The sequence below is a fragment of the Gymnoscopelus braueri genome (genome assembly GCF_963280865.1).
Source record: "Gymnoscopelus braueri genome assembly, chromosome: 7".
Lineage (NCBI taxonomy): Eukaryota > Metazoa > Chordata > Actinopteri > Myctophiformes > Myctophidae > Gymnoscopelus > Gymnoscopelus braueri.
The window spans coordinates 12446145-12465404 of record NC_137608.1 but is presented as its reverse complement, the minus strand read 5'-3'; the positions used below and the strand labels follow the sequence as shown (position 1 = coordinate 12465404).

The 19260-nt window shown below is 44.0% G+C and overlaps 1 protein-coding gene across 1 annotated transcript in view; it reads right to left on the bottom strand.

The window, feature by feature from the left end:
• The window catches only part of kiaa0825 (KIAA0825 ortholog), a gene marked incomplete at its 5' end in the record, with an annotated part of 179113 nt that extends 166622 nt beyond the window's left edge, over positions 1 to 12491 (bottom strand). Inside the window, 2 exons of the mRNA XM_080433477.1 lie at positions 11439 to 11592; positions 12416 to 12491. Of these exons, the coding sequence (XP_080289603.1) occupies positions 11439 to 11592; positions 12416 to 12491 (230 nt within the window). The remainder of the gene's footprint in view (positions 1 to 11438; positions 11593 to 12415) is intronic.
• Between the last annotated feature and the right edge of the window lie 6769 nt (positions 12492 to 19260).

The following is a 19260-nucleotide window of genomic DNA, read 5'->3' as shown; positions in this document are numbered from 1 at the left end:
GCCTTCAGCGACTGTGAGCAGCAGTGTGCATGTTTAATGCTTGAACCTATAGCTTCAGCCGTTTGTGCGTTTCTTTCTTTACAACCACAGCAGGTCGGTCGCTTCTGGGCAAAGCGCCGTTCGTTATACGAGCTGCAACTGTCACAACCACAAGTGATCCGTTTTGGTTATGTTACCGGTGTATACCAGTGTTTTTTTCTTTTTTATCGGCCGCCTGCACGAATTCCCGCGTCCCCGCACGGCCGCGCGCGCGCGCACCATCATCGTGCGTAGACATGGCACACAACACAGGCTCACATCCCACACAACTCGACAAGGCACATAATGTAAGCAGGGTTGTTTTCTTTTTTTTTGTGTCAGTCAGCAAGTTGGTTGCCGGGAGAATAAAGAGAGACGCTTCATCTGCCTACTAAAAGAAAGAGAGAGAGAGAGAGAGAGAGAGAGAGAGAGAGCCACATAGCAGCCGTGTTTCAATCTTGAGGATACGGGGGTAGTTGTAGCAGTCTATAACATTTTATCCCCTGCGTTTTCTCCCTCCCCTCAGAAAGCAACGTGTGTCAGATTGAACGGTTATTTAATGTGTTGCCATTGGAAGACATCTGGATACGTTCATGGCCCTGGGAGCAGGCAGGAGGGTCTTTATGGGCACCGCGGTACTACGCACCCATGTGATGCATGATGGGAGAATGGCACTTTGGCTCTGTCTTGCACACAAGCAGAGACACACACACACACACACACACACACACACACACACACACACACACACACACACACACACACGCCTGTACGTACACAACTAATTTGTGTACACTGTAGACAACATTAATTATGCGCAATGCACCGGCAATGTACACATACCAATTTATGCAGACACACACACACACACACACACACACATACATGCACGCATGCACATGCACACCCACCCACCCACCCACACACACACACAAACACACACACACACACACACACACACACACACACACACGCACACACACGCACACACACACATACACACTTACATAGGCAAAGCGTATGCATTGATTTGCATGGAAATGACTAAACATGACGGGTCTGAAGATGTCATTTCTAATCTGTCACATTAAAGGGAGAAAGAGAATAGCTGATGCAGTCTGTCAAACCGTGTGTGTGTGTGTGTGTGTGTGTGTGTGTGTGTATGTGTATGTGTGTGTGTGTGTGTGTGTGTGTGTGTGTGTGTGAGAGAGTGCGTGCACGGGCGTTCGTGCGTGGCAAAGGGTAAAGTAAGACGTGAGACTTAAGGAGTGCTTGTGTCAGATGCCTGTAACACCACTTCACATCTCTCACACACACACACACACACACACACACACACACACACACACACACACACACACACACACACACACACACACACACACACACACACACACACACACACACACACACACACACACACACACACACACACACACACACACACACACACACACTGATACATCCATGTCTGTGTTCATTAATGTTGATGCCTCAGTATCTGTTCTCCCCCTCCTTGCTGGAGAGAGGGAGAGAGAGAGAGAGAGAGAGGGGGATGTATGTTGTGTTGTGTACTTGTATAGTGTGCATCATAAGTACAGTACAGTATGTATGTTAAAGGTGTGTTTCTATGAATACAGTATGTATTAACAGCATGCACACTTGTGTTTGTAAATATATGTATGAATGGATCTATGCTTGTTTGAGTACAACGAGCATACGCCATATTAAAGAGCATGTACAGTACATTACAATGATAATGTTGTCACAAAAGCCCAAGGCTCACCTGAACAAGTCACTGTTGTGATAGGGACGATGGCACGATTATGAAAATGTATTGTCACGATTAGATGGATACATACTTTACATACATACTTTTTTTGTCCTTGCGGAAATTTATTTTGCACCAAGCAGCCATCAGGACATATAAATCGTAATACATAAACAAATACACAATGCAGTTAGGGCATGTGGATCGGGAACCCTAGGGGGTCCCCACATGATCTTTTGGGGGTCCCCAGATGACAGTGAGTGAAGTGACAATTTAGGGACTTTTCAGACCTAAAATAAAAAAATAGAAAAAAGAAAGAAAAGGGGAAAAAGACCATTACTGCATTAAAAGTAATCGACAAACTATACAATAAAAACTGGTCAAACATTGGTCAAATTGTCAAATAATATAAGAAAGAGGCAAACAAATAAATAAATAAATAGCCGATCTATGAGCTTGTAGATCTGCTATTTTCACAGCATTTATCTGTGGAACCGAGTCAAACTAAATGTAATGCCTCAACTCCTACAATACAAGTGCTTATCAGGGTTGAGTTAAAAAGGTTTGCTTTAAAAGAAACATATTATGTTCAAAGGTTTTACACATTTTCAAGACTTTTCAAAAATAGCACATCTGCAAGCTCACAATGCTTTGTGAGCTTGTAGATCTGCTATTTTCTAGGGGGGGGAAAAAGTATGTTCACATCTAATAGAGCCGATCAGAGCACTAAGTCACGTGAAGCTTGGCCAATCAAATCCGAATGTTACTTTTCTGACATTTTGTTGGCCAATCAAATCCGGATGTTACATTTTTTGTGACGCACACCCACCCATAGAACAGTTTTAGTTAATATACGATGTTGCCAACCTCCCCAAGACAAAACGACGAACTTGGGGGTGACAGGGTTTTTCTCATTTATAGTCCCCTCCCCTTTTGGAACTCTCTCCCAGCTCACATTAAAGCTGGCCCCACCCTTGCCATGTTTAAAGCCAACCTTCAAAACTCACCTACACTGTCAAGTTTCCTTTAATTAAATGTTTTAAAGAGTTTAATTTTTTTTCATGAAGTTCCGAGAAATGTCAGCGTGGAGTGAGTAGTGAGAGTATACAGATGGAAGCCCATTGAAAACCTGCTGTCACTCTTCCAGTCCTGGGGTGGAGCCCAGAAACAGTACATCCGCCGTTTATGACGTTCAATAAACAGACGTAATGCCTCCCCTCCCGCGGCTTCGGCGTTTCCATGCCACGGCAAGGCAGGTTACGGTGCACAACGGGCATGTTGTGTGTGTGTGAGACAGAACCCAGCATACAGCGCCACAACGGAGCCCATTTTGGAATCCCTTCCCACTTCCAGTCATGTCTTGTTGTTTATGCCGAGTGACACGGAAAAGGGAGGGAAAGGTTTATCTTATTTTAAACATAATGTTTCTCTTCTCCAGACATGTGCTCAGAGAGGTGGTGTTCTTGTAGAAAAAAACTAATATTAGGGGGGGGGGAAAGCATTGTAGCTCTCCGGCAGGAATCTTGTATTTCCATATTTCAACTTTTTAAGTAAATTAATGGTTGAGAACCACTGATGTTGAGGGGTAACTATACTGAAATCAATCAAGAGTTATTTTCTTTGCATCATGTGCGGTTTAACAAGGGTGGAGGGGAGGGTGGAGCGGTGGTGCCTTGCTGGTACTCCCATTTACTGCTATACCCCACCAGATGTTTCTACATCCTCTGAACCCGTCATGAGAGAGAGAAAAAACGTGGCCTGTATCTCCGGGAACAGAGACTCACACGGAGCCAACAGGAGCAGATTGTGACCCGGTTCGGAGTTTTGACCTGCAAATGGAGCCACGGGAGAGGGAACAGATTGATGCTTTGACTTTGCCCCTCTCTTCATCTCCATACACCTGGATGTCTCACTCAGTCGCTTCCTCGATCCAATTCAATCCACTTTATTTATATAGCGCATTTCACAAAGCAAGGTTATACCAAAGTGCTGCACCGAAAATCTAAAAAAGCTAAATACACAACAAACGCAGCAGCGTCAGCAGACAGTGAAACAAAGCAAAGACCACAGAACTCTCAAATGGGATCAAAAGCCAAGGTATAAACGTGGGACTTAGGCCAGATTTAACAGTCTCGATGGTGGGGGCCAGTTTGATATGGGAGGGGAGGTCATTCCATCATCCATTAGAACTGGACCGGCTTTCACCAGTGATGGAAGAGGTACGCACACTTTTTACTTAAATAAAAGTAAAAGTCGGGGCGCGGTGGCGCAGTCTGTAGTGCTGTCGCCTCAGAGCTAGAAGGTCCTGGGTTCGATTCCCGCCGGGGACACTGTGGGCGCTGGGGGGCGTGTCATCAGTGCCCATACCCTAGGTGGGGTTGGCGAAAGGGCCTTTCTGTGTGGACTTTGCATGTTCTCCCCGTGTCTCCTGGGGTAGGTACCCTCACAAAAAACATGCAGTAGTCCTGGTCTCTATACTGCCTCCCCCTGGTCAGCCGGGGCGCCTGATGGAGGGGAAAGGAACTGGTTGGCATAACGTGTTCCTTCCACACGCTCCGTCCTACCGGGGAAACCCCCCCCTGTCAGGTGATAAGCAGCGGCCTGCTCACTCCTCATGCATTGAAGGAAGCATGAGCTCAGTTCTGGGCTCTCCCCAGGCTGGCAGAGGGAGAGTAGCACCCAGGATTACAGTTTAGAAAATCGGCACTGGGTTAAAAAATTGGGTAAAAAAAATCGTGGGATTAAAAAAAAAAAAAAGTGAAAGTTCAGTTATCAAAAATGTTTTCTTCTATTGCTAGTTTGAGCACTTCAAATACTCTTCTTTAATCTTAAAATAACATATAACCACACTATTCTCTGTGCATTGGGCATGCTTCCATTGAAGACATGATGCCGGCTTCTATGGAATCCAAATGACTGAAATCAAGTCGTGGCGACTGAGAACTTTAATCCATGTGAATCCGTAGATACAAATAAAGTACTCTCTCTCTCCCCCTCTCCCTCTCTCTCTCTCTCTCTCTCTCCCTCTCTCTCCACGGCCTCCAAACCATCCCCAATCCTCTAATTCTCCTTTCTTTCCTCTCTCTTTTCAATTACCCCTCCTTAAGGGCAGCGCGCTGTAAGGTATAAAGTCGGCTTGGATGTGCTCCGTGTCAAGAAGTCCATCCGGCTCTCTCGGCAACGTTTCCGACCTTTAGCCCCGCCACAGTGAGAGCTAGCTGCAGCCCTAATCAACTTGGCAGGATTAAGCTTCCACCAAACCCTGATGACTTCCACCCCACATGCCCGCCGTCGGCTCAGCCCCTCCGTCCGCCAGAGAGATAGAGACGGAAAAAATAAAAGAGAATGAAGCCAGAGAGAAGAGAAGCGAAGGGAGGGATGAACAGGAAAGGGGGGGGGGGGTGCAGAAAATAAAACCATTCAACTTTCAAAGTGAGGTACGACAATGGACAAACCGGTAATGGCGAAACGCGCCGAGCTGGAAGTTGACACAAAAGAGGCAGTAGAATAGAGTGGAGAGCAAGAGAGAGAGAGAGAGAGAGAGAGAGAGAGAGAGAGAGAGAGAGAGGAAACGGTGGAGGAATGGTTCCTTTAGGCCTCTTGAAAAACATGTCAATCATCCTAGCCGGATGGACTAGGATCGAGGCGTACGCACGCAGCCACGCACCCACGTGCACACACACTCACATGCACACGCACTCATGTACATACATGTGCGTCTTCATCATGCGCACATGCAGGAACACAAAATGCACGCAAACATAATGCACGCACATACATACATTTTCATGTGCGCCAATTGTAGCGTACACCACACACACGCACGCATGCACGCACGCACACATACATTACACAACCGACTAAAATGAAATCTAATTGTTTCTCAAACTGGTCTCACTAGACAGTCGACACCATGCATCCCCCCCCCCCCCCCCCGCCCCTCGCCACTGAGAGGGAGAGAGAGGGGTGCAAGCGGAGGTCTTTTATTAGATATGATGGCACATTTCACAGCTCCCTGACTTACAGAAACCCAATCCCACGATTAGTCAGCGCTTTGACGTTATCTTAAGTTCCTTGTCAGAATTAATTTAGTGTGGTGGGTGGGCTGGCTGCTGGCTGGCTGGGGGGAAGCTGTCTGTCTGTCTGTTACCGCTCCCCTCCGCTCCCCTTCCCCTCCTCCTCTCAGCTAAAGGGGAGGTGGGGGTGGTGGGTGGGGGCAGGAAGATCCCTTTCAAATAAGCCCCCCAGCTTCAGTGGGTGCCAAAACCGACCGGCCGCCTGGCCTCGCGAACCAAATATGTGGCTCCATCAAAGGGCTCCATTCTGCCTGCGAGGGGGAACGGGGGAGCGAGTGGAGCTTGAACAGAACAGAGAGAGAGAGACCTGGAAATGGATCCTCCATCCATCCATCCATCCCTGGCTGCCCCGGCCCTGAGTCCCACTTAGTGCCCCCTGGGCCCGGGGCCAGGGGCCCGGACCGCCCCCCACCCCCCCCCCACCCCACCCTCAGCCAACGACACCGGAGAGCAGATACAGCTGATATGCTAACCTGACACACGTGTCATGCAGAGCTACACTCACTCACTCGCTCACGCTCACAGGCGCGCACACACACTCTATATTCACTATACTTGTGAGGACCTCGACATTTTAGGACGCCATGCAAAATAGCTGACAATAGCTGAACAGTAAGCAGATAGCAGAACTAAGGTTGTAGATATGTTTTAGATATGTTTTGGTGTGTGACATCGACACAGATACTACGTATAAAATAGGACAAATCTAACCCTATAACCCAAGCCCTAAACCTAACCTCTAACTGTCTAATTCTAACCTAACCTGAATCTTTTTCTAATTGTAAACGTATCTACAAAAAAATCTCTTTTCAACCATAAAACTACAATTATTTTCTTGTGAGGACGAGGAAAATGGTCCTCACAACGTCTGTTTCTTAAATTCTACTATACTTACGGGATATTTGGTGCGCACAAGTATAGTAACACAAACACACACACGCACACACACAAAATCAAGGGTTACAGAACTGTATTCTGCAGGGGGAAATAGAGCCTTAATTCTCATGCTGCGTTTCAGCACAGGCATTCGAACTCCAACCCTATAGCCTCCAAAATTACACTCACACCCACCGCTGTCGAGCATGCACGATGTAGGCATGAATCAAATTTAAAAGTACTGATGTGCTCCTGATCAAGATTGGCAGGCAGCTTGGTGGGAGCCATTTAGCCTTAGCAGTGTGAAACCGGAGGCTGGTCTTGAACTGCAGTGGCACCAGGCTGACACTTCATTAGAGGCCTTTGGCGTCCGTCCCCTCTCCCCCCCCGGTCCTGCGCCCATCAACCCCCAGCCCCCCCGTGCCGCACCACGCCACCGTCCCATCTGATGAAAACTAATGGATTACAGTGTTTCAATGTGGGGGGAGCCGCCGTCTCCGTTGTCAGCCTATCTTAATCTCCTTCAATTAGGGAGCAGCTCTTAAGCAAAAGCAAAAGAAAACTGGGAAAAAAGACCCTGACATTGGAGAACTGGGAGCAGGCCGGTCACGTTGACCCATAAACAGGTTAACGTTCTGCACTGGAGGGGACTGCTCCCTCTCTCTCTCTCTCTCTCTCTCTCAGGCTAGAAGAAGGTAGGTGAGTGAGTTCCGTGCCTGGGCGTGTGTGTGTGTGTGTGTGTGTGTGTGTGTGTGTGTGTGTGTGTGTGTGTGTGTGTGTGTGTGTGTGTGTGTGTGTGTGTGTGTGTGTGTGTGTGTGTGTGTGTGTGTGTGTGTGTGTGTGTGTGTGTGCGTGCGTGCGTGTGTGCGGCCCACCCTAGTTGAGACAAACCCATTCCAGGCTGCAATATGAGGGCTGTCCTGAAGTGGTCTGAGATGAATGCGGCAGACGGACTGACAGACAGACAGACAGACAGACAGACAGACAGACAGACAGACAGACAGACAGACAGACAGACAGACAGACAGACAGACAGACAGACAGACAGACAGACAGACAGACAGACTGACTGACCGGACACCCCCCCCATGGTGAGGGGACTATCGCCTTATATTTTAGTCCCCATCCTCCATTACATGGCCCCTTTGTTCTCAATGGTTATCCTTCTCATCCACCCATCTGCCGGAACACAAAATAACCCTTTAATGCTTAGAAAGCCTTTGGTAATAAGCCTTGAATTACCTGGCTGGCCAAAGGGTTTTCATTTCAAGATGTTGGGAGTCTTCAATTATTATGGTCCCATTTAGAGGAAGGGAGGAGGAGAGAGAAAGAGAGAGATATATATATAAGAGAAAGAGAGAGAGAGAGAGAGAGAGAGAGAGAGAGAGAGAGAGAGAGAGAGAGAGAGAGAGAGAGAGAGAGAGAGAGAGGTAACGAGAGGGAGAGATAAGAGAGAAATAGAGGAAAGGAGAGGAGAGTAAGGGGATGGGACCCGGGCATAATGGTGCCCTAAGTAGGCGATGCTCCCTCGGCACATTTGGGCTGTCCCTTGTGGTCGGCCCTCACCGACCACCCCAACACATACACACACACACACACACCTCTCTCACACAGACACACAAACACACACACAGCCTCATTTCTCCCTCACTCTCTCTATCTCGTTCGTCCGGTCTATATGCACTCCAAGAATCCGTTTCTGTGATCACACACACACACACACACACACACACACACACACACACACACACACACACACACACACACACACACACACACACACACACACACACACACACACACACACACACACACACACACACACACATACACACACACACACAGTGTTAAGTTAACTCTGATAGCCTACACAAAATGTATCACAGTAATGGTCCTATTTGGGGCCTATTTCTAGGAAAATAAAATAAAAAACACAACCGTATATCATGAACGCAATATCCAATCATCCCTATATTGGAGATCATCTGGCAGCTTCCTCCTCGTGTCCTGACAAGCTGCACCGCCCCATGACTGACAAACCAGTCGCCAAATCGCCTGGTGGAGCTCTGCGCTCCGAGGATCACAAATTGAAAAAGAAAATGTTTGAATTGTTGTGTGCTTTGTTTTTAATTATACTGCTGCTTATCTTCTTGGCCAGGTCTCCCTCCTCCAAAAAGAGATTTTTAATGTCCAATTCTGATTATCCTGGTTAAATAAAGGGGGGGGGGGGGTCGGCATGCCCTAATAATAATAATAATAATAGCGATGTATGCAGTGACATTTCTTCTAAGATGTCGGGGAAGTGAGGCGTTACAGTGGAGAATTTGGGAGACTGTTTTTTTATTTTAACAACGTCTAAAAGTTTGGTCGTGCATAATAGGAGTGTTCCAGCGCTGTGGAATTGGACAAGTGACGGATAACTGACATGTTTGGGTGAGTGAAATTCAACTTCTTTTTTTGTCCCTTATTATATACATCTCCGACTTTTGTAGGCAGAAATTTAAATGGATACGCAGCAGTGTCTCCCTCCCCCGCTTACTTATATGGCCAGTCAGTCAGTCAGTCAGTCAGTCAGTCAGTCAGTCAGTCAGTCAGTCACACCCTAACTGCCTGTCTCCTTCACTCAAAAGGGAGCTTTTCTCTCACCCTATTCCGCCCTGAAAACTCACCTGTTAAGAACTGCTTTTGACTTTTTGACTCTTGTTTTTAGTGCTTATAATTCTCATCTTATTTGCTTGTTTATTAAGTTGTTTATTAAACTTTTTTTTCTCTCCCCCTAGCCACACACACACACACACACACACACACACACACACACACACACACACACACACACACACACACACACACACACACACACACACACACACACACACACACACACACACACACTACACAAAAGCACAGGAACGCTATATAAAAGCTGTGAGATAGACGACGGGCAGCATTTTTGTACAATGGATTAAAAGCGTTCACATTTCCACCGCAAGAAAAGCGTATTGTTAAAAAAGAAAATCACCCAGGAGTTTGAATCAATACATACGTACATGTTCGTGACCTATAAGGCTAGGAGACATCATCGAGGAAAGAAAGAAAAGACGGTAGAGAGAGAGAGAGAGAGAGAGAGAGAGAGAGAGAGAGAGAGAGAGAGAGAGAGAGAGAGAGTTTGAAAACACTGACTAATAAAAAGCTCCCATCACACCTGCTGGGTGAAACACAGCAGTGTGCAAACACAGCTCAGTGAGATTTGTGAGCTCTTTGTGACAGGAAAAGGACATCCATCCAATGGAATACGACCGCCATAAAGACTGACAATTATATCCACTCTGTCGGGTGGGGGGGAAACCTTGTATCTCCATATTTCAACTTTATATGCTTTTTTGTTGTTGTAAATGAATGCCTATACTTCATCATGCAAGAGTGTATCGATACATTGCAGTATCGATACTTTTACTTAAAGGGATATTTCACTTTCAAAAAAACTTTCGGTCATTCTATCGTCTACTCAGGCTTTTGTGAGCCCCCGATACCGTTTTTAAGTTGCTTGATTCAGTATTTAGATATTTGATATTCATTTTATCAGACACGCCCCCTTCCTATACAAACCCATTATAACTTCAAACTCCATTTTTAACATGTTAGATTCGTCAAAAACACCCGTCCTTGGTTCTGGTGACTCACCCTGCCCTCCTAATACGCGAGGGGGCCGTGTTTTTTCCATAACTTTTTTCATTTATTTTTTGGGGAAAATGAAAAAAATTAAATACATAAAAAAAAAAAAATTATAAAAAAAATTATCGAAAAAACACGGCCCCTCGCGTATTAGGAGGGCAGGGTGAGTCACCAGAACCAAGGACGGGTGTTTTTGATGAATCTAACAGGTTAAAAATGGAGTTTGAAGTTATAATGAATATCAAATATCTAAATACTAAATCAAGCAACTTAAAAACGGTCTGGGGGGCTCACAAAAGCCTGAGTAGACGATAAAATGACCAAAAGTTTTTTTGAAAGTGAAATATCCCTTTAAGCAAAAAATGTGGGTACTTTTTCCACCACTGGTTCATTTGCGAGAAAAAAAAGCACAAAAAGTTAAAATATAGGATATAAGAGATTTCTGCCCGACAGCAAGGATATGGTAAACCAACTCCTTTCCAACAGTGTTGATTTGGTCGACTAAAACTATGAGGAAAAATGTTAATCGACTACCTTTTTTCACTGACGAAAACTAAATAAAAACTAAAACTATGACCAAATATATTGACAATTTCGTCAACAAATAAAACTAGACTAAAACGTTAGTGATGGACTAGTGGAGAAGAGATCCAGTAGATCTAAAAAACAAGTCATTTTATGTTTGGTTGCGCTCGGGTGTTCACAACGCGTCGCAGCTGTGAGCTTGTAGATCGGCTATTTTCAGCATGCAACCAAGTGTAAAATCTGCCATTTAGACACCATCAAGGCACCGCCAACATACATTTTAGTTGTCTAAATCAACTGTAGATTTAACCGACTATAACCTTATGATATTTAGTCGACTAAAACTAGACAAAAACGAAAATATGACTAAAACTAAATGGAATTTTATTCCAAAGACTATGACTAAAACTAAATCAAAATTTGTTGTCAAAATCAACACTGCTTTCCACTGCAGAGAGAGAGGAGGAGAGCATCAGGGCCTGTTGTTGGGACTGACTGACCTGCTGGCGTTGAGCTGCAGTTTCTCCTCGGTGTCGGTGAGCAACTGCTGCAGGTCCAGGTCGCTGCACTGCAGCCCAGGGACCAGCAGACCTACAAAGGCATGGTCCTCAGAGAAGTGGTCCCCCGTCTGAGACTCCATCATGTGGTTCCTGTCTGCCAGCCATGAGGGGACACATAGGAGACACTGTCAATCAATCAATCAATCAATCAATCAATCAATCAAACTTTATTTATAGAGCACATTTTCACACATCGTTAGTTGACCAAAGTGCTGCACAGCTAAAAGCAAAGCAAATCAGATCAAAGAACAAAAACACATGTCAATCAATCAATCAAACTTTATTTATAGAGCACATTTTCACGCAACGTTAGTTGACCAAAGTGCTGCACAGCTAAAAGCAAAGCAAATCAAACAAAAACACATAATCATGTATAAAACACATAACATGAATGCATATAAAAGACACAGACACAGAGTGAGATTGTGTATAGGTCACATTTACTGATTTACTGACTTATTTTGAAAAGCCAAACCGGATCCCGAATCAGCAGCCATGCAGGGAATTTAGTAAATTGACACACTTTTTTGTGATATGTCAACGTTATCGTACATTTTGTGGAATTATTGATCGTACATCATACAGGGTAGAATTCTCATACAAATACGATAATTATCGTACATCCGGCAACACTGCTGTCAGGTGCAGTCAGTCAGTCAGTCAGAGGGACGTCGCCACAAGGACGGGGTGACTAACTCGTACTGGTTTATAGACAGTGGTGGACAAAGTCCTCAAGTATTCAAAAGTACAAATTACGAAGTACATTTTCAGAAATTGTGAAAATAGCTGTGACTGGGATTCACTGTTAAGGAATGTTTTACAAACTAAAACTCTGCGCGAGTCAAAGACAACACCGGGTAGGTAAAACGATAGAAACAAAGTCATTTCTTTGGGTTAACTATTCCTTTAACATTCACGCCTAGCAGCCAATCCCGTGTCGGCGGCGGCGGCGGCGATGGCGGCGGCGACGACGGCAGAGTCACACACTCTCATACCAACATTGTCATCAGAGAGTCAAGTGGGAGGTAATGGAGAGTGTCACTGTCAATTTGTCTTTCTCCCTTTTCCTTCATCATCTGCACTGATTTTAATAATCCCTGTCAAACTCCAAATGGCTCACCACCCGCTTCCTGGCTATGGCTCGCCGTCGCTGCTCTGTAGCAGAACCCCTACCTGACAGGAAGAAAAAAGCTCAACATTCATTTCGCTCCACACAAAAAGGGAGGCCTAGCTGTCCTTCTTATTTATTTATAGTTATAAGCTTGTAATTTATTATTTCCCACCTCTCTTTTCTATACTCTCTGTGTGACGCTGTAGTATGATCAAGTAGGGAATAAATTTACGAAAAAACACAAAAAGTTAGAATATGGAGATAGGAGGATTCTGCCCGACAACAGCGATCTGTCTTTAGTTCAGTAAATCCAACCTAAGAACTTCAGTTCAGTAGGAATATACAATAAAAACTATCCGTCTTCAGTTCAATATGAATACATAGACCCTAACACATTGGTTCTCAAAGTGGGGTCCGGGGACCCCCAGGGGTCCTTGAGGGAGTTCCAGGGGGTCCCCAGCTAAATAATGGATAATTAGGAACCAAATGGACCCTTAAAGGTCTTAAATTAACATATAAATTGGGGTCCCAGAGATAGAAATGTAATTAAATGGGGGTCCGTAGCCTAATGCATGTCAAACTGGGGGTCCTTGAAATTAAAATGGTTGAGAATCACTGCTAGAGCCGTAAAAAAAATCTTCTCTTAAGGGGGTCCCTATGGCATATCTTTCCAAATGGGGGTCCGCGGGCTAATAAGTGTCAAGTTGGGGGTCCTTGACATGAAAAAGTTTGAGAACCACTGCCCTAACATCCAATCCCTCTTCCGTTGAGAGGTGCTCTCCTCCAAAGTGGTGGTGAGCATCTTTTCTTAGGCAGGAAGCTCAATCTCAAAGATCGACTCAACACAACAAGAGAAAAGAGGTTCAAAGCAAACACATTGAATGGAATAATATTCTCCTGACTGTGACATAATAACAGCATATATCTGAAAACGAGCACTCATTGTATTTTCCAAAAGTATCCAGAGTGTGATACTTCATGCAAAAATCTGACTTAAGCGAAACCAGAAATACAGATTTTAGAATCTACTAAAAAAAGAAAAGGCAAAAAGCCACTCAATTACAGTAATGGGAGAGAGAGAGAGAGAGAGAGAGAGAGAGGGAGGTACAGATACAGAGACAGTTCTGCTGGGTGCCTGCCTGTACATGCGTGTCTGTGTGTGTGTATGTGTGTGTGTGTGTGTGTGTGTGTGTGTGTGTGTGTGTGTGTGTGTGTGTGTGTGTGTGTGTGTGTGTGTGTGTGTGTGTGTGTGTGTGTGTGTGTGTGTGTGTGTGTGTGTGTGTACAGTATGTGTCAGAATGCTCCAGTCAGCACGCAGCGCAGGGCCTCATTAATACACCGTACTTTGTATCATCCAGTCTCTATTGTCTTGTCATTAGCTCTTTTTCAAAGCAGATGCTGAAGGGGCCCCTGTGTGTGTGCGTTTGTTTCAGCGCGTTGCAACGGGGGGACAACTCCTAGCCTAGACGCACAGATACTGTACTGCTCCACGCACACACACACACACACACACACACACACACACACACACACACACACACACACACACACACACACACACACACACACACACACACACACACACACACACACACACACACACACACACACACACACACACACACACACACACACACACACACACAGGTTTATATTACTCTACCTGTGAGGACATCATCATTTTAAGGACATTGGAAATAGCTGAAAAATAGCCGAAAATCGTCCGATTTACAAGCTCTACAAAGTGGCGCAGCACGACGCTTTGTAGAGCTTGTAGATCGGCTGATTTTCTATTTTTTTTTCTCTGTGTGTGATATTGCAGCACAACTAAGATTAAAATAGGGTAAAACTCTAACCACAACCCCTAAACTAAATGTCTAATCCTGACACATAACCTAAAGCTTTTTCCTTATTGTAAACTGGGATAGTTCACCCCCAAAACTTTTTTTCCAATTAGTCACCCCATGGAGACTTGAATTCATGGATTTTTTTTTTTTTTTGCATTCCTAAGCCAATAATTTGATGACCGGCAGCGGTTCCGGTATAGGACACTCTTTGTGTCTCGTACCGGAACCGCTGCCGGTCATCAAATGACCGGAAAAATGAGTCAAATGACTTGCCACTATTTTCAGACATAAAACAAACCCTTCTCTTGTGAGGAGGACCAGGACAATGGTCCTCACAATGTCTGTTTCCAAATTCCACCATACTTGTGGGGACATCTGGTCCTCACAGGTATAGTAATACACACACACACACGCAGGAGCAAGCGCAACAGACACACGCAAAAAAAAGAACACATGGACACACGGCGCGGACACACGTACTCCAGTCCCATCTCTCTTGCTGCCTCCTGTCTCGTCTACACTCAGCTCTAGCTCTATAACAACACCAAGGCCCCATTTACAGTAATGAGTTTGTCCTGAAATATTTAGCAAGCGCGTCCCCACAGGGCTGCGAGCTTTAGAGAGCCACTTAAGAGGATGTCAAGTTAAAGTCAACATTATTTTAAAGGGGGGTGCACCTAACACAGCCATCTGTGTGAAGGAAACATAATAAATTAAATAGGTAGCATTATTCAAAGATCACACGATGGCTGTTCAAACTGCGTGGAGCAGAGCAGAGCAGAGCGGGGGGCACACACAGTTCCTTCATGCACATGGCACATGCAATCCTGTTGTACTTAACTCAACTGAACCTGACATATCGTTAACTGTTAGCTTTAGAATCGCTTTTTAAGATGTTACTGGTTGAATCTGTACGGGTGTCAGGGCTTGCCACTATGTCTCAGAGGCACTTGCCCGTCGGGCAAGTATAGCAAGGAGTTGAAGAGTTCTTTGTTCTCTAATTTTTTTGTTGTTTTCTCCTCCTTTATATTTTGATGAATCATGGTGATGTACTCGTTGGTAGCCATTGGACAGAGCATCGAATTATTTGATTACTTTTAATTGTAGATAGGGGCAGGTATAAATAAGATTAATCTTCTTCCTGCTCCTTTTCATTTAGGGAATATGTAAAACGTAAATTAATGTAATCGTGTAAACCATTAATGAAAAGAGAAAACAAATTAAATGAAATGAAATAGGTCATGTTCTACTTGCCCACAGGTCATGCCCACTTGCCTGAAAAGTAAATTGTCGCACATTTGCCCGATCGGGCAACCGGAAAGCAAACTCCACCTGCCCGAAAGTTTTATTTACTTGCCACGGGCAGTTGGGCATCCGTGTCAACCCCTGGGTCTGTCCTCTGCGGGGTCGTTTTTTTCAGTTGTTTCGGGTACTTGGTTCCTTACAAAGGGGACTCAGGCTATAGACCACCCATATCAGACGACCTCAAGCTGGCCCAATCAATTCTCTTCTTTTAACCACTTAAACCGGTGGTTCTAAAACTTTTTCATGTCAAAGACCCCCAAAATGATATGTATGTATTTGGCCGTGGACCTCCCATCTCTTAATATGAGTTTTTATATATGCTATTTTTGAATAGCCAAACTAAGTATAAAATATGGTTAAAGTGGTTCAAATTATTGTGACGCTGTATTGACACATTTTGCTGGGGACCCCCTGGTACCCCTCCCGAGGACCCCTGGGGGTCCCCGGACCCCACTTTGAGAACCAATCACTTAAAGGAGGAATTCACCCAAAAAATTACTTATTTTCTATCAATTACACACCCCATGAAGCCTTGATTTCATGGATTTCTTTTTGTTTTTGTGGCATTCCTAAGACAATAATTTGATGACCGTGTGTATTTCCGGTAGGAGACACAAATAATCTACTTTGTGTCTCCTACCGGATACATTAGCCGGTAGGAGACGGGAATCAAATTATTAGCTAAGGAATGCGACAAAAACAAAAAAGAATCCATGGATTCAAGGCTTCATAGGGTGTGCAATTGATAGAAAATAAGTCATTTTTTGGGTGAACTCCTCCTTTAAACAACATATACTTCACAACATATACTTCACAAATGGACAAAGTTGCGCCCCCAGACTCTACAGACCGTAAATGAAGCCTATTTTTCAACGATTTCAAATCCGCCATCTTTCTATATCGCGTCATATCCTATGCGCACGAAAATTAATGCTATTGTTTGGGACCAGAGCGGGGGTGGGGAATGAATGCTATTGGTTGTGTAGCTTATCAATCAAATCATCACAAGGTAGCCACGGCCCTCCTACAGCATACCCTACTATATCATCAATGTTAAAATAAATGGGACCATAATTTACCAAAACTTATATCATGGTGATTGAAAGAAGGCTTTAAACTAGCGACTGGAAGCAAATAGTATTTATGACAATGTGTATTAAGGTAATTAAATCAAGTCTAAAGTTCGGCAAAAACCCATCCACTTGAATGGAGAAACAATCTTTTTGACACCAGCAGGGGTAAAACAGCAAAAGCACAGGCCATTCATATGGATTTCCTATATTGACTCAATTTCAAAGGCGGATACTGGGCCCTTGATTGAACCCCACGTGTCTCCCATTTTTGCCACGACTCATCATGAGTCGTGGCAAAAGTCAATGAGTAGATAGTTCAAAGCATGAAGTTTGGGGTTTCCTTATCTCGCCCTGGCAGCTGTGCCATGCAGCTGTGTCACCACAGCCCCCTGCCACTGTGCCACCACGCTATAAATACTGCCTGCGACATGCACTTCAGCACAGGATTGTCTAAGGTAGCATGGCGCATGCCTTCTTACACTTTTACTATTCATTCGCCTACTGTTTTAAATAAGACTAAAACCTGATAACCTCCATCAACCACCACTAGAGTCATTGGTCAGGTCAACAACAACTGAGTCTGATCCCCTCACAGGTCAAAGAAGCAAGTCAATTCAAATATTAGGTCAGTTATGTTACTAGCCCTAGAATGGCAATGTAACGTTATTATACATTTCATGAATTCCACATACACATGAAATGCATGTAATATCACAGCCATCATTATTACATACATATTGGAAACATGGTGCTTATTCTTTTTTTTTTGTTGCATAAACACAAGAGCATAGTAGGCTATAGTCTTATTTATCAATAAAGTTTCGAATAACTGTAGGCTATTGCAAATCCATTAAAAAAACACAGTGTCAATATAATGAACATGCTTTTGTAATTTAACCAGTGGTGGAAAAAGTACTCACATGTTTTACTTAAGTAAAAGTATCAATACTGCAATGTAGAAGTACTCTGTCTGGTGTTCAAAGCAGATCTACAAGCTCACAATGCATCGTGATGCGACCCGTTGTGAGCTTGTAGATCGCCTATTTTCAAATAGCCTATAGGTATAAAATAGGACTAAAGTGGTTAATGTATGTTTTATAATAATACATTATATCTGCAAAGTAACTAGTAACAAAAGGTTTCAAATACTTGTAGTGGAGTAAAAGTACAATATTTGTCTCTGAGGTGTAGTGGAGTAGAAATAAAAGTATTGAAAATGGGAAATACTCCAGGAAAGTAAAAGTGGCTCAGAATTGTACTTAAGTACAGTACTACATGCACTTAGTTACTTTCCACCACTGAATTTAACTGTAATATAAGGGGTTGACAGACAGGAATATCAGTTCAAACTTTCATGCCTTAACTGTTCTACTGTAGTAATTCTTCTAAAAGATGTATTTTATTTATTAACAGCCTACCTTGACTTGATCCCAAGAAGCTCCCCTCACTTCGTCTGCCTCTTAAATCCAATATTATGCCATGATTCCATTAATATCCAGCTGGAAAGATGTAATAGTACCACACACACAACAACATAGTATAATTATAAGGTTTATCTCCAGACAGCTAATTATTGGAAATATCTGGAGGTACAGATACATAATAGATTTAACACAACAGTGGTGTGTCGGTTATTAATAATATAAAGTAGTTTGTAAAGAGGTAAAGGGATTATCAGTGACAGCATGGACGGTATTATCGTTGCAACGTTTTCCTCAACATGAATAGAGAACAAACCATAATGTTATGACGTCATAGGCTACATTGTAACGGTAATAGATCATGTCACAATGTATCCTCATCATCAGAGATGTGTTTCTACCGCAGCGCGTTTAAATGCCAGCAGTCTGGTTACTATGTAACAATAGTGACTGTTGTGTCCATGACAACCACCCGGAAGAGACTGACACGACAGGAAACACTTCCGCTTGGAGAGGAACAGTCCAACGTGCTCAGGGGGCGGGGGATTCCATCATTCCATTCTATATAAATAGAGATTTTTAGATCAAATCCTTCAACAATGTTGAATATGCGTATATTATTAGTGAATATACGTTATGTTCATGTCTTTTCGCCTGTACAGACCTCGATTAAAGGTTATTATTAAATGTAAAATGTGACCAAAAACCCTCTTGTTGTGATTGTGATTCCCTCCGTAGATGTGTGACGTGATGACGTAAGACGCGTTGCGTGCTTCTTAATGACCACGTGACACGGGCCAGCTGTTGGTTTGTCTGAATTTGGCGCGGCAGCTTTGGAGCGGTGTGTGTGTTTGTTTGGTTCTGTCTATCAGCTGATGGGATTCAGATTCAACACGTTAAAGGTACTTTAGTCATTTGTTTTCTATACGTGAACAGCCACGTGAACACGAGTCTAGTACGCGCGACGCTGTCGCTCGCCGACATGAACTGATCCATCCATCCATT